General features: G+C 46.9%; 1 protein-coding gene across 2 annotated transcripts in view; it reads left to right on the top strand.

The window, feature by feature from the left end:
- Positions 1 to 496: 496 nt before the first annotated feature.
- LONRF3 (LON peptidase N-terminal domain and ring finger 3) overlaps positions 497 to 13863 on the top strand; it is a 32837-nt gene continuing 19470 nt past the window's right edge. For both annotated transcript variants that reach the window (XM_081897621.1, XM_081897620.1), the window contains exons 1-4: positions 497 to 1091; positions 7340 to 7458; positions 8782 to 8904; positions 12852 to 13007. In XM_081897621.1, the coding sequence (XP_081753747.1) occupies positions 584 to 1091; positions 7340 to 7458; positions 8782 to 8904; positions 12852 to 13007 (906 nt within the window). In that variant the 5' untranslated portion in view covers positions 497 to 583. The remainder of the gene's footprint in view (positions 1092 to 7339; positions 7459 to 8781; positions 8905 to 12851; positions 13008 to 13863) is intronic.

The following is a 13863-nucleotide window of genomic DNA, read 5'->3' as shown; positions in this document are numbered from 1 at the left end:
GTTGCTTCGGGGAGCTAACTGAAACGAGGAGGTGAACCCAAACTCCAAGCGCTTTCCTCGTCCTGCAACTCGCTCGCAGCAACAACACATTATAAAACTGCCTGGGTTTTGTAACCATCCCGCACGCCGCTGCCCAATGAGCGGCTGCAGCGGGAGGAGGGCGGGGTGGAGAGAAGGAAAGCCAGGCAGACAATCGCATTGGCCTTTTGATTTTTACATAAGTATTTTGCATAGATGAGGTACTTTCATGAGGGGCGTGTCTGGGGAGGGAAGCCGGCAGAATGGAGGGGCTGGCGCTTCCACAGAAACAGACGGGCAGCAGCAACAGCGCGGTGTAGACGCTGTCTCTGCCTCCTCCAGCTTGTCGTGCTCCGCGGCGCCACTTGAGCAGCGTGCCCGCCCTCACGAGCAGAGGCCACCCACCGCCTCCGCTCAAGCAGTTCGCCCAGTCATGGGCTCCCCGCAGCGGCAGAAGGAGCAAAAGCTACCAGCTGCCGAGGCTCCCCAGGCGCGCGGTTCCGAGCGCTCTTCTTCCTCGGCTTCCGCCGCCCTCTCTGCGTCCTCGCGGCCGCCAGAGACCACGATGCGCCCGCCCGAGTGGCAGGGGATGCTCCAGAGGGCAGAACGGTGGCTGGCGCAGAGCGGGCAGCTCCCCGAAGTCCTTCGGCTCTGTGAGCTGGCGTCGGGCAACACTCGGCTGCTGCGCGCGGAGCAAATGGGCGAGCTGGTGGATTGCATGGCGCGCAGCATCCGATTGAAAAGCAGCTCGGCGCCGGTACGTGAATGGGAGGTCTTCGGCTGCCACAAATGCCAAGGTTTCCTCTACGAGCCTGTCTCGTTGGTCTGCGGCCACACTTTTTGCAAAAAGTGCCTGGAGAAGGAAAGGGGCCAGGCGGCAGGATGCAGCATCTGTCCAGAGAGCAAGGGCGCTCTGCCCCGGCTCCGGATAAATGTCGTCCTCAGCAACCTGTTGGCCAAATGCTTTCCTGAAAGAGTGAAGGCGTCGCAGCTCCGGTGTGAAGGGAATCTCTTATATAATGAGAAGAATTTTCAGGCTGCCCTTCAGAAGTACAACGAAGCAATCCGATTAGGTAAGTTACCTTGCGATGCGCTCCGTAGGTGAGGTGGGCAGTGGATTACTCAGCGCCACCTTTTCTTTTCTTTTCTGTCTCTTCCTCTCGCTTAACCAGGGACCTGTGGGGTTGTATTTCTGCTCGCCTGTTCACGCGCGAGCGTAGAACGCGTTATTCCCTTCCAGTGGCGCAGCGTGGGGGGCCCCGGCCGCACCGGCCGCAACATCTGGGGGTTAGGGTTAGGGGGCGCAAATTACTTGCCTTGCCCCGGGAGCTGACAACCCACGCCACGCCACTGTTCCCTTCCTTTCTTGCTGACTCGCAAATGAGCGTGTAAGTTTCCTCGCTTTGATGGGGGAAAGTGATATTCTTGGCGGGGTAGGGGGGTGGGGTTGAAACTTTTCTCCGTGTTTTTATCTATCTGGTGACTCGTGCACATGTGCAAGTTACCACAGGAAGTTTCCGTTTCCTAGAAATTAATATGCACGTGTGAACTAGCTCCATGTCACTCCTTTGACGTTTTCCGTTCTCCTTGCAACTTCTTAAACTTTTCTGAGGGACACAGAGGTGAGGTGGCCAGCTGCTGTTATTTGTTAAACTGGCCCTGCTCTCCGGCCCTGTCTTGTATCCTGACAGGCAGAAATTCAACTGGTACCCTCTTGGCAATATGTAGAGCTGCTGCTGGTGTGTGTGTGTGTAAAGGTATAGCAGCAGATCAGTAAAAAAGAAGTTATACAGAAGATGTGCGCCGATTGTTATGAACCTGAGTTTATTGTACTCCAAACCCAGCTCGTTTTGACAGATTTAGTATTGGTGTTGGGTCACTATTGCGAGTGCCTAAACAAGGGCTCTGTTTGCCGTGTATGTTATCCAGGGCAGATCAGTGTAACTGCTTGGGCATAGTGTCCTACCTGGTGAGAGTGCGCATTCATACAACCAATGTACCCCACATCTACACCTGCCATGTAAGAAAGCTCTTCTTGCCTGTTGGCAGGATGGAATGGAAGGTAAATACAAACATGATAAATTACAGATTAGTAACACTGATTCAGACCTTCAAGGTAGTCTTATCACCAATATGCTTCTAGCCGCCTCTAATCTTTGTATAAAGCCAAAGTGTATTAAAAGAACGACAGGTGTGTTTCCTCTGGGATCCTCTGGGATGCTGAATTAATGTGATGGGATTCAACCAGAATATCTTGGTCAGCTTATACTGCTGGCCACGAAATACAGTGGTACCTCGGGTTACATACGCTTCAGGTTACAGACTCCGCTAGCCCAGAAATATTACCTCAGGTTAAGAACTTAGCTTCAGGATGAGAACAGAAATCGCACGATGGCAGCGTGGCGGCAGCGGGAGGCCCCATTAGCTAAAGTTGTGCTTCAGGTTAAGAACAGTTTCAGGTTAAGAACGGACCTCCGGAACGAATTAAGTACTTAACCCGAGGTACCACTGTACAAGGGGATCTAAGTACCCACCCCCTCCGAGGGGTGTAGCCTGCAAGGTCTTAAAAGGTTCGGCATGACTAAAATGTATATATTCTGATTTACATGTACAGCTACAAATATCGATCTGTAAGCTGCACGGTGCTTTGCAGCATGCTGAGCTGCCCTATAAACAAAGTTGTTGTTGTCTTTGTTGTTGTTGTTGTCGTCGTTTTTTTTAAAGCTTTTTTAAAAGTAGAGGAAATGACAGGAGATCACGTAAGTCCCTGGACCACGCACACGATTAGCAACACCCCCTAACTGGCATCTAGCCCAGGAACGGAAAGGGCAATGAACCCTGGCTGTGTCTTGTCCATCAGGCAAACCCTCACCTTTGCATCCTCACCAAAGTCTTGTCGATTCCGTCCGAACTGAAAGTAGGTCAGGAGAACAGTATGTTGCATAAGTTTAGTAGCCCGGTCTTAATTCCCTGCCCCCTTCCTATGGAATAGTTGTGTAACGAAGCACAGGTCGCGTTTTCCAAAGCATCCCACTGGCGGGCTGATCATATTTAGTTAAATTGCCAATGACTCACTGCTGTGGTCTCTTGCTCACTGGAATTAGATTTTATTTCTAGATGTGAACAGTGGCTTTTTGTCTGCAAAGGATCCCACCCCCCCCCGCGCCGTCGCCGCCGCCCCACGCATTTCTCTTTAAAGCAGCATGCAAGCTAGGATTAATAGACACTGTTGAATTGAGTGAAATGCCTTTTTAAGAAAGTATTGATTGTGCCAAATCGAAGGGGTCAGTGTCAGTGATTTCAGAAATTGTGGAAGCTTCTCCATAAAGAATCTTGATTTACCTTTGGTGTAGCAAGAGGCTTGACACATGAATCCTGCTGGCTTTTTTTAAAAAAAATAATCTTTGTTTCTTTTGGCAAACTATTGCATAACTTCCAGAGTGGTAGCTGTGTTAAGTATTTTGCAGCCAAGAGAGAGAGAGAGAGAGAGAGAGAGAGAGAGAGAGAGAGAGAGAGAGAGAGAGAGAGAGAGAGAGAAATCAGAGGTTCTTTGTGGCACCTTTTAAAGATGAAAGGAAAACTCTTGGGATGCCATGAAGTTTTTGTTGTGTTTAGAAAAAAAAATGTTGAGCCATAGAGCATCATCTGTAGTGAAAATCATCATATCACATAATCAAATCATCAAATCATGCAACCATACCATGTAACCATAATATCATGCAATCGTTCATATAGCCATATATCATCACAATATGGCTGTGCTCTTTTATCTCTGGTTGGGGACAGAGGGTGGCACTAGAGAGGGAGTTGTCGTATTGCCACCCCTTGGTGTGTGGAGTGCCGCAGGGCACAATCCTCTCCCCGATGCTTTTTAACATCTTTATGTTAAAGGGGGCGCCCTTGTCCAGATTATCCAGAGCTTTGGGCTGGGTTGTCACCAATATGCTGAGGACACTCAGCTCTGTCTGCTGATGGATGGCCACACCAACTCGATCCCTGACACACTGACCAGATGCTTGGAAGCTGTGGCTGGATGGTTTCGTGGGAGCCGATTGAAACTAAATCCTTCAAAGACAGAGGTCCTCTGGCTGGGTCGGGATGGTATGGGGATGAGGGACCAACTCCCTTCTCTTGCGGGGGCCCAATTAGTGCCACTGCCTTCTGTTAAGAGTTTGGGTGTAATCCTTGACGCCTCCCTTTCCATGGAAGCGCAGATTACAACAACAGCCAAGGCGACATTTTTCCACCTTCGCCGCATCAAACAGTTGGTCCCTTACCTTTCCCGCCCCGACCTGGCCACTGTGATCCATGCGATGGTCACCTCCAGGCTTGACTACTGTAATTCGCTCTACGCAGGGCTGCCCTTGAAGCTGTCCCAGAAACTCCAGCGGGTGCAGAATGCTGCAGCGAGGCTCCTCACAGGATCTCTGCCATGGGAGCATATTCACCCAGTGCTTTTCCACCTGCATTGGCTCCTGGTGGAGTACAGGGTCAGATTTAAGATGCTGGTTTTGACTTTTAAAGCCCTTCACGGCCTAGGACTCTCGTACTTACGGGACCGCCTCTCCTGGTATGCCCCACGGATAGCAACACCCTAGAGGTCCCGGGCCCTAAGGAAGTTAGATTAGCCTCAACCAGAGCCAGGGCCTTCTCAACACTGGCCCCGGCCTGGTGGAATGCTCTGTCTTTTGAAACCAGGGCCCTGCGGGATCTGATCTCTTTCCGCAGGGCCTGTAAGACAGAGTTGTTCCACCTGGCCTTTGGCTCAGAATCAGTTTGATTCCCTCCCCCTCTTTCTTTTTCCTTTCTCCTCCTATGAAGAGATTGCTCCCAAATTGTTTTAATGTTGTATCTTAATCTTTTAAATTGTATTTTAATCAACTTGTTTTTATTATTGGTTGTTAGCCGCCCTGAGCCCGGTCTTGGCTGGGGAGGGCGGGGTATAAATAAAATTTTATTATTATTATTATTTATTATTATTATTATTATTACTACTACTACTACTACTGGATGAGGGAGCTGATGTTTATCCACAGACAGTTCTTCCATGTCATGTGGCCAGCATGACTAAGCCGCTTCTGACGAAACCAGAGCAGCGCACAGAAACGCCATTTACCTTCCCGCCAGAGCGGTACCTATTTATCTACTTGCACTTTGACGTGCTTTCAAACTGCTAGGTTGGCAGGAACAGGGACCAAGCAACAAGAGCTCACCCCATCGCGGGGATTCGAACCGCTGACCTACTGATCGGCAAGCCCTAGGCTCTGTGGTTTAGACCACAGCGCCACCCACGCTTAAAGGTAAAGGTACCGCTGCCCATCAGGGCCAATCATGTCCAACTCTAGGGTTGCGTGCTCATCTCGCTCTATAGGCCATTAGCCAGCGCCGTCCGAAGACACTTCCGGGTCACGTGGCCAGCGTGACGAAGCTGCTCTGGCGAGCCAGCACCAGCGCAGCACACAGAAATGCCGTTTACCTTCCTGCTAGGAAGAAGTCCCTATTTATCTACTTGCACTTAAGAGTGCTTTCGAACTACTAGGTGGGCAGGAGCTGGGACTGAACGACGGGAGCTCACCCCGCCGCGGGGATTCGAACCGCCGACCATACGATCAGCAAGTCCTAGGCACTGAGGTTTTACCCACAGCGCCACCTGCGTCCCGCGCCACCCACACTTAGGCCTCATCAAACCTAAATCTGGCCCTGATCAGCATAGTCAACGTTGAGCTAAAAGAACCAGTAGCCTAGATGTACCTATTAGACAACTGCCTTCATTGCAGGGGGTTGGACTAGATGACCCTTGGGGCCCCTTCCAACTCTACAATTCTATGCAGTTTAAGTAGTTCTGTCTCTATAATTCCCAAAACAAAAGCTTCTGGGTTTTCTTATTCTTGTCTGCTACTACAGCGACAAGAATGTTACTCGCCCTCAAAATGGAAAGATGCAGAAATCCCATCAAAGGAAGAATGGATACAAAAATGTACGGAGTATGCAGAAATGGTGAAATTTACCGGAAGAATAAGAAATCAAGATAACAAACGTTTTCTAAAAGAATGCAAATGGTTCATTAAATATTTATAGATAAATTGCAAACAGATAAAGAACGTTGGTGGGATTATTGTAATAACCTGCAGTTTCATAAGAGTACATATTTAAAGTAGATGAATAAATGAGCAAATTAAGTTAATTTGGATATGTGGAAGATATTAAAAAATTTAAGGAAATGCAGAAAGGGGGAAGGAAGTCAAGTTTTGAAATGTTAAAATGATTGTAAAATTAATGAGATGTATAGAGACATCACCTTGCCGACAAAGGTCCATATAGTTCAAGCTATGGTTTTCCCAGTAGTGATGTATGGAAGTGAGAGCTGGACCATAAAGAAGGCTGATCGCAGAAGAATTGATGCTTTTGAATTATGGTGCTGGAGGAGACTCTTGAGAGTCCCATGGACTGCAAGAAGATCAAACCTCTCCATTCTGAAGGAAATCAGCCCTGAGTGCTCACTGGAAGGACAGATCCTGAAGCTGAGGCTCCAATACTTTGGCCACCTCATGAGAAGAGAAGACTCCCTGGAAAAGACCCTGATGTTGAGAAAGATGGAGGGCACAAGGAGATGGGGACGGCAGAGGACAAGATGGATGGACAGTGTTCTCGAAGCTACAAACATGAGTCTGACCAAACTGCTGGAGGCAGTGGAAGACAGAAGTGCCTGGCGTGCTCTGGTCCATGGGGTCACGAAGAGTCGGACACGACTAAACGACTAAACAACAACAACAATAAACCTGAAAAGCATAAATAATAATAATAATAAACAACTCTATGATTTTATGTGGATGCTGCTGTTTCAACTGCATTAGCAGCAGCACCTGCCTCTGAACATTGCAAACAGAGGGAGGGGAGCACTGGTTCCTGTCACTCTTATGTAAAGTTTATTTTGCATAGAACACACTATGAAAAACACTATTTTAAAAATCAGGAAATTCATGTTTTAAACATCACTGTCTGCTATGGTAGCCTTTTTTGATCCACCCTTTTGTAGAAATAACAGAACCTTCATTTCCTCCCCATTGATTTATAGAAACTGTGTGATCTTATAGCTTTGTCATCACCTGTGTTTATGAAACTCCTGAAGAGCTTGTGTAAGACAAACATGATGGCTCTTATAACACCAGTTCCCGAGAGCTCCAGTTAATTTAAAACTTAAATAATGGATGTTTCCAAGACGTACCGGAGACGAAGTGATTATGAAGGATACTGTATACATCAGAAGTGCCTATAGTTCTTGTTAATAGTTGTACTGAGTCAATGTTTCCATTACTTCCAGAGCCCAGTGATCATTTGTCATATAGCAACCGGTCCCAGGTTTACTCACTTTTGAACTGTTGGGAAGAAGCTCTGAAAGATGCAGAAATGGCCTGTAATCTCCAGCCAACATGGATAAAGGTGAGTGCTGGTTTCAGATTCACATCTTTTTTATTTAACTGAGCAAATCGTCACTGTCCGTGTCACAGTGGAAATAAATGTCTCTGATTTATGGCCAATTGGAAATTCCTCAAACAGGCCAGCAGATTGGGCGCAGTTAAATTTGTGATGGGAAATAGGCAGTGGTAACTTCTGAGATATAAAGGAGGCCTGAGCTTGCAAATAACTCCATGCAAGTTACTAGTCTACAAACGTTTTGGTAAAGGTAAAGGGACCCCTGACCATTAGGTCCAGTCGTGACCAACTCTGGGGTTGCGGTGCTCATCTCGCTTTATTGGCCAAGGGAGCTGGCGTACAGCTTCCGGGTCATGTGGCCAGCATGACAAAGCCGCTTCTGGCGAACCAGAGCAGCGCACGGAAACGCCATTTACCTTCCCGCTGGAGTGGTACCTATTTATCTACTTGCACTTTGACGTGCTTTCAAACTGCTAGGTGGGCAGGAGCTGGGACTGAGCAACGGGAGCTCGCCACGTCATGGGGATTCAAACCTCCAACCTTCTGATCGGGAAGTCCTAGGCTCTGTGGTTTAACCAACAGCGCCACCCGCGTCCCCCAACGTTTTGGTAGTTTCTGGCAAATTGGTGGCCTGAAAGAAAAAATCAAGTTATCAGCTACATTTACAAAATATTCCTCCTTGCCTAGCCACTTGGAGGTAATTTTGCTCACTACAGATTACCTAGTATGGCAGCGGTGAGGAATCTGAGGCTCATGGGCAAATGCAGCTCATCAGATATCTTTGTCCGTCTGTCAGGATTCTCCATAGGCTACACCTCCTCTTCCCAGCCCTCACCCTCCTTGAGTGGTTTTGCTTGGCTAAAATTTCTCCTTGATCTCTGATAACGCTTTGTGTATGCATGATTTTGACTCTGGCCTTGCCCACCACTGTCATGTGGCCTCCAGAAGACTCCTCAGAAGGAATGTGGCCCTCAGTAAGAAAAAGTTTATCGGCTTTTGTAGTGTAACAGGGCTGGTGAACCTGCCGCCTTCAAGATGCTGGTGCACAAACTATAGGTCTTCTCTGCTGTATCCCCAGAAGCACAGGAAGGGCTTTGGCTGGGTGGCAGAGAATTTGCTTCACATGCAGAAGGTTCCAAGTTCAATTCCCAGAGTCTCCAGGTACGGCCAAGAGAGACTCCCTCTCTGGAACTCTGGAGAGCCCTTGTCAGTCCATGTAAACAATACTAAACCTGATGAACTAAACAATTTCCTGTGTTTTTACTGCATATGTTTAAGTTGTTCGGTGAGCCTAGGAAAAGGCAGTGATGACTCCCTTCCTTCTTGCAGGGTCACTTACGGAAGGGACAAGCCCTTGTTAAACTTGGGAAAACAGAAGAAGCTTTTCAGGCCTTTTTATTCTCCCTTGCCTTGGATTCTGGGAACAAAATGGCCAAATCAGAAGCTCAAAGGGTGAGTTCTATGTATCTTTTTATCTGATGTCCACATCTCTAACCGTAGCACCATCTCCTATTTTAAGAAAGAAGCCAACCTGTAGCTTGCCAGTTTATCAGTTTATGGGATGTGGTTGTGCTTCATTATGCTCTCCACTATTGTATTGTCTGGGTGAACCTTATGTAAGTTATTTTGGAGCAGGGAACTGTCACCATCTTGTTGCCAAATGAAGCTGCCAAGCACATCGGTGGTGCTGTGATGGAGAGGTCACACCGAGTCCTTCGCAGTGCACATGACAGGCAGGCAAAATAGCAAATCAGATGTTTGTTCAGCCATCGGTCTTGCCCCTTTTGCACCATGCTCACTTTTTAAAATGTAGGGTGTTCACTTCAACTTTGATCCCCACCACTTCATCAATAATACTTTTTAAAACTGCTTCGGGGATTGGTGGTGAAGTTGGCATGGATCTTTGTGAGTTTCTCCCTTTGCAAGTTCCCCTTACTTGTAACTTGTATCCTGGTTGCCCTACATGACTCCACCTTTCCCCCATCAGATTCTTCTTCAAAACCCACCTTTCCCTTAGAAGTACTTAGCATAACCCCATAGTTCTCATGCCTCACGTACATTGCCCATGGATTTCTAAAGTAATTGCATATTGTTCCTGTGTCTGTCCTCTGCATCCATCTCCCTAATGGCATTGTATAAATAAAAAACAGCCATAATCATGATTTTTAGCCCACTTTTTGTCAGCTGTCATATTAAACCTCTAAGCCAAGTCATGCCATCATGTTGTAAGATTTAAAAAGGGGTAGAGATAGCTTAATTATGGTGATGTTGGTGCCATCAAATGCACACAGTTTTCCTCCCTGGGATGAATTTTGAAAAACCAGTTGCACAAGGTTTTTGGCATGATTCAGGCTGAACTGGGGAAAGCTGGCTGTGGGGAGGAAGGCTGCCAGTTGGCTAGTGACTCTGATGTCACCAACCCGCCACTTCTTCTTTTCTTCTTGGCAGCCCCTGGAGCAATTTTGCAACTGGTTTTAAAATTAACTTCCTTTTCTTGGTAAGGTGAAATACATACATACATATATATATATATATCATATATATATATATATATACACCGTATATATATGCCAACTTTTGTATCTTGGCATGTCCCTTTCCCCCTACCTCCCTGACAAACCATTGCCTTATGTGCTGTCATTGTGCCATGTGCTGTTTTTGTACTGGTGTGTCTCATTTCAGTGCTGTTCCTCAGCACAACGCTGCAATGACCTGATAACGTTCATTTTCCAAAGTTGCATTGGTGACAGTGCATTGTGTGAAGGAGGCTGCATTTAATGATAAAAGTAGCCTTTGGGTGAATTGGATGACTGTCCTCAGAGCACAGCACAGTGAACTTGTCTGATTCTTCACTAAGGCTGTTTGGGCAGTTGTGACACTCTTATTTCAGAAGCGCTCAGACTGAACCCATGAAGCTGAGCTCATCCTAGCTGGTTGCTTAGTTTACAATTGCCATCAGCCTAAGAAGTGGGTTGTGTTCAGTGAGCATGATAAAGTTTAGGGAAGCAACCTGACCTCCCTTCTACCTTGGAATTCCAGTGTGGAGACTGGGAAAAGTCTCTGTTCCATATTCAATGCCTGTTTATTACAGTATATACCTTTGCTCGCAAGGGCTCTTTAAGTCACCTCCTTCTCCGGTGTAAATAACTAGAGGCTCTGGTAGGATTTGCTGCTTGAGTATCTTGAGCAATTGGCATTCAGAAAAACGAGCTGCAGGTAGGGGAGGTAGGGGTGGGGAGCCTATGATATGGTCAGACTCCCATCAACCATGACCATTGGTCGTGCTGGCTGGGGAGAGGCATCTGGAGGGGCACAGGTTCCCCAGCCCTGAAATAAAGTGTGGGGAGGAGGTTAAAGAGCCCTTTGGCTTGGGTCTTAGGTAATATGGAAGCAAATAAGTTTCTGGCCCTCTAGCCCTTGCTCAATTCAGAATATTGCCTCCGGGTTTCACAAATGCTGTTTGTTCAGGAATATAGGGGAAAGGAGTTGGGAGACATCTCAGCCAAGAGAAACCCGTACTGCCCTGTAACTTGGTCACACCACACAGTGTGCATGAGGCTTCCACTGTGCAATTCAAGCTGGGAGGGTTGCGGCAAACTTCACTGGGCCCATGCAATGCAATATTGATGCCGATGGTTGGCGTTAGCTTCTTAGTCTCATGAGATGAGAATGCAAAACTGCAGGTAGGGGATAAATGGCCCTCCAGATGTTGCTGGACTCTAGCTTGGATAGTGGTCAAGGTTGATGGGAGTTGTAGTCCTTACAACCTCTGGAGGAACTGGGCTCCCTATCCCTGATGGTAGAGGGTGGAAAAAAGGGATTGCCTCTAAGAAACAAAAACGTAGGAAGCAACCTCATACCAGATCAGAGTATTTGTCTGTCTAGCCCAGTGTTTCCCAAACTTAGGTCTTCAGCTGATCACTGGCCTTGCTAGCTAGGGATGATGGGGGTTGTAGTCCAAAAACAGTTTTGGAAACCCTGATCTAGCTCAGCGTTGTCTATGCAGACCAGCAGCTGCTCTTTGGGCAAAGGAATCTTCCTGTTGCCGCCTGATCCTTTTGACTGGAGAGGGAAGGGGCTAATGATTATTATCCAAAGGAGCCCAGGGCAGCAAATGTACATGCAATAAAATATATTTAAAAGAATTCCATTACAGGTGCAGACTTTGAAAGCTCCCTACTTAAAAGTCTTGTTGAAAGAGGGGATGGCTTCTGGTAGCTGCCAAAAAGGCAACAGAAGCAAGCCTTGGATTTTTTTAGGAGCCCAGGAAATAAAGCAGCAGAATTTTCCAGTCTCTGATTTTATTTTTATGCTGAGATAGCTTGCAGTTAATAGTTTTCAGATGAATCAGCATTCTTTTGATGCTGGCACTTAACCAGTGGTTTTCACATCTTTGTGAATCTGTTGGCTCTCTCTCTCTCTGAATGTATGATGATCCCGTTTTGGAATGTAAAAGCACACAGCAAATCTTGCTTTGGTGCGGAGGATTAAACTTGATGCTTACCTCTGTTGGATTTCATTCAGAGATGGGATGCACAGGCTTGGCCCCTCCTGTTGAACCTTGGGTTTAGATTCCTGCCCACTTCGTGTAGCTTTGAACTATGTTCTAATGCTTATCCCAAGAGACAGGGAATGTGCTGTAGCTTAACCCACCCCACAATGTGGTTGTGTAGATAAAAGTAGGATAACCCCAGGTATGCTCGCCTCTTCCCTTTGAAAGACAGGTAGGATGCAGGTGTTTAAATTTTTAATGATGTGGGTAGAACACAAGTCAAATCTGCCCTGCCCTGTGGTCAAACCCAGATGACTGAAAATTGTTTTGTTTTGTTGTTTTGTTAGGAGTCTGTCTATTAAACAGGAAGTGTATGACTATCAACCTGTTGGCACTGACAAGATGAGATGCATTGCAGCAGCCTTTTGTGTGTGTGCTTTTCATAGCTTAACTGTTCCTCAGGGAAGCTTAAAGAGCACTTCTCTCCTGAATACCCCAAGCCTCAACATCTGTTGCTAGCTCACACTAAATAAGATCCTTGTCCCAGATAGCCTTGTATTGATGGCCATGACTGACAATGGCTCTCTGGAGCCCCTGTAGAGCTTTTCCATCACCTGCTGCCGCATTCGCTTCATACATTTAAAGCATATTTCATGCTCAAGAATTATAGGAACTGCGGTTTGTTAAGGGTGCTGGGAATTGTAGCTCTGTGAGAGGGAAACTACATTTCCCTGGATTCCTTAGGGCAAGCCATGTGCTTTAAATGTGTGTTAAATCAAATGTGCATTAAATTTATAGTGTGTGGCCTAGTTCCTCAGAAGTGGAAATGCCAGGAATCGAACGCAAGACTTTATGTGTTCAAATTAAGTAATGAAGTGTGTGTGTGTGTGTTTGTTTTATATCATAGCTTCTACTTAATTTAATTTCGCGTGTCCCGAGGGATGCTCAGGAACGCATGCCTGATATCCTGCAGCTGGTATCCCGTCACCCTAAATTAAAAGGGAACCTTTTAAGTTCAGCACCATCTGAAGACACCATCCATAGCCTACAAAGTTTGATCAAGGTAACACTTGTCTGTGATACTGTCCTTGTATGTTAATATTTGGTTGTGGAGGGGAGGTGGTTGTGCAGTTTGCTGTTGGGTGAGTGTGTAGGGTCATTGGCCTGACACATGAGTGCATGCTGCTGACCACCCTGAGATTTTATTAGCAAGGCACATGGGGGTTCTAGTTTTATTAACAAGACGCTCATGGGGTTCTCTGAGAATTGCAGCCAGTCATTAGGGAAAACCTTGGCAGAAAGGTTGGGATTGAAGACTCATTAAACTGGGTCTTATTTCTTACAGCTTAAGAGTCTGGCTGATAGATTAGACCCAAATGGTCCTAGCCCTCCCGCCTCCTTCCCAAAGCCTGGTTTGTGCTTTCCCAGCTTTGTAAGGAGGGAGAGGGCTCTAGGACCCTGTCAAAATCCTTGTGCCCCCTTCCTAAGGGGGGGGGCTCATTACCTGCCTTTGGGAAGGCAGTAAGATGAATGAGGGGTGTCATAGTACCCAAGTCCCGCCACCACAGCCAGGTGCTTCTGGGAAATGTCAAAGCTGGACATGTGTGCAATGTTTTTAATTTTTTTATAAGTTCTCCTTTCAAGACCTTGACCAGAAAGTGTGAGATATGATTTCAGAATAGGCTTTGTATGGATTTACTGGGCTGCAAAGAACTGATCTTGTGTCTTTGGGCTGGTGAGATAGAACAGCCATTGTATTTGCCTTCTCTGTCTGGCCCTTGGTACTCTGCCCAGGCCACACCGCTCACCAGCCCTGCTTCAAACCTTCCTTGAGTGTTTTTGCCTGGCTGGAACATGTTGTTGAACTCTGATTATGCTTCTTGCTTGTCTGGATATAGGACTGAGAGAGGGGTGAGTGG

This window comes from Podarcis melisellensis (assembly GCF_964234715.1).
Source record: "Podarcis melisellensis genome assembly, chromosome: Z".
Lineage (NCBI taxonomy): Eukaryota > Metazoa > Chordata > Lepidosauria > Squamata > Lacertidae > Podarcis > Podarcis melisellensis.
This window is presented reverse-complemented; position numbering and strand designations above follow the sequence as displayed.